We start from the raw sequence: 1,828 nt of genomic DNA on the forward strand, positions 1-1,828 counted from the left end.
CCTTTGCGTGAACATTTGGGCGGCGTTATGCTAATATTTCCACATAGTGACGTAGACATGTGGGGTGTGTTAGAAGAACGAGCCGTTTTAGGTAGGCGTGGTTGACTTAACTTTTATAAAAAATATCTCTTTGGATTTGAGACTTTAGTCTTTGCAACTTTACAGATCTTCTTTATGCACCAAGAGCTTGTAACACTCCAAAGAGAAAGGAAAAATTGAAAATCGCATCATATGACCCCTTTAAAATTGAAATTCCAAAACTGCAAACATGCTCGGCACATGAGGAGCATTCTATCCTTTAAATTACATGCACTTTTTAAATAATTTAAAAACCAGGTCTGATATTTCCTTTAACAAAGATTTGAAATTAAAATGAATGTTAATGGATAAGAGAAATGCATGTGCAACAACTCCATAGAACACTTTAAAATGGTTAGATATGTAGTTTGTGTGTGTGTGTGTGTGTGTGTGTTTATATTAGAAAAAGCCATTTCATGCGTCACTTTAAAGAGACATATGGATTATATCACTACTCACTACTCCAGAATCATGACGATCTCAGACGGGGTGTCGTAGGCTGCGAGACACTGCACCAGCTTCGAGTGACGTAGTTCATTCATCAGTTTGATTTCTTGACGCGCTGCCGTTTTCTCTCTGGAGACACGGGCCCGGTAGAATTTCCCAGCATACACCTGACCCGTATGCTTATGGGTCATCCTGTACACCTCCCCAAACTTCCCCCTGTGGAGATGTAAGATGACTGTTTAAGATAAATATAAATATCAATTTTAGACTTGATTTATGAGATGGCTGATACTCACACTCCCAGTTTTTCACGAACATGATAATGATCCCTGGCTTTGTGTGTAGTGTCAGGCACAACCTCCACATATGAGGTCACTTCCTGTTGTGGCTCACCTGAAACATTAATCTTGCTTGAGCATCATTGACTTCAAAAAGAAACACTAGCATTCTATGTGCGTGTATATTTGAAATATATTTGAAATTATTTGTAATTATATAAACGAACGACACAAACATACAATAACCATGAATATATTTTTATAACTTAATTTTTTTTATATAAGGCATATACATTTATTACTTTTAAATTATAATATTTACATTATATTCTAAATGTTAGTACAAAATGTATACAAATTTAAAGATTAGCATTTATAATTTAAATATAAATTTTAATTATAGAATTAATTGAATTTTTTATTTAAAAAAAATTACATTTTTAAAAAATGAAAAAATATTTTAAATAGATTATATAATTCATTATACATTTAAACAATATTTACATTTTAAACAAATTAAATTAAAATATATTTTAATGTTTAACAAATTTGCTCTCATATTTCATGCATACATCATTTGCATACTGTACACACTACATATACTATATACTACAGAAACATTAAGACTAGCATGGTAACTTAAAGTGGTTTAAAAGTTGGGCATCGGTCTACCTGCAGTGTTCATCTTAATGCAGTCCGACTCCTCACTGGAATCACTGACTCCCGCTGCGTTACAGGCTCGTACTCTGAAGCGATACTGTCCCTGCGGGGCGAGACCAGAGCGGACCCGATACGAGGTGTTCTGACACTGGTTAGTGAGTTCAGCCCAGTCGCCGGGCTCGGTTTGGTCCAGCCTCTGAAACTCCACCACGTAGCCTGTGATGGCAGAACCTCCGTCAAAACAAGGCCCAGACCAGGACAGAACCAGAGATGAGCGGGTCAGCTGGGACACGAACGGACACGAGGCTGGAGGGTCTGGACAATCTGGGGAGAAATAGAAAGTGAATGAGAAGCAAGGTTATTGG

At 36.7% G+C, this 1,828-nt stretch overlaps 1 protein-coding gene across 3 annotated transcripts in view; it reads right to left on the bottom strand.

Moving 5' to 3' along the window:
• The window catches only part of LOC107667166 (myosin light chain kinase, smooth muscle-like), a 16,170-nt gene that overhangs the window by 11,041 nt on the left and 3,301 nt on the right, over positions 1-1,828 (bottom strand). For all 3 annotated transcript variants that reach the window (XM_016458763.1, XM_016458764.1, XM_016458762.1), the window contains 3 exons: positions 1,476-1,787; positions 822-918; positions 538-741 (listed from right to left, as the gene is read on the bottom strand). In XM_016458763.1, coding sequence (XP_016314249.1) covers positions 538-741; positions 822-918; positions 1,476-1,787 — 613 coding nt within the window. The remainder of the gene's footprint in view (positions 1-537; positions 742-821; positions 919-1,475; positions 1,788-1,828) is intronic.

Source organism: Sinocyclocheilus anshuiensis, unplaced genomic scaffold, assembly GCF_001515605.1.
Source record: "Sinocyclocheilus anshuiensis isolate Anshui unplaced genomic scaffold, SAMN03320099.WGS_v1.1 scaffold415, whole genome shotgun sequence".
NCBI classification, from domain to species: domain Eukaryota; kingdom Metazoa; phylum Chordata; class Actinopteri; order Cypriniformes; family Cyprinidae; genus Sinocyclocheilus; species Sinocyclocheilus anshuiensis.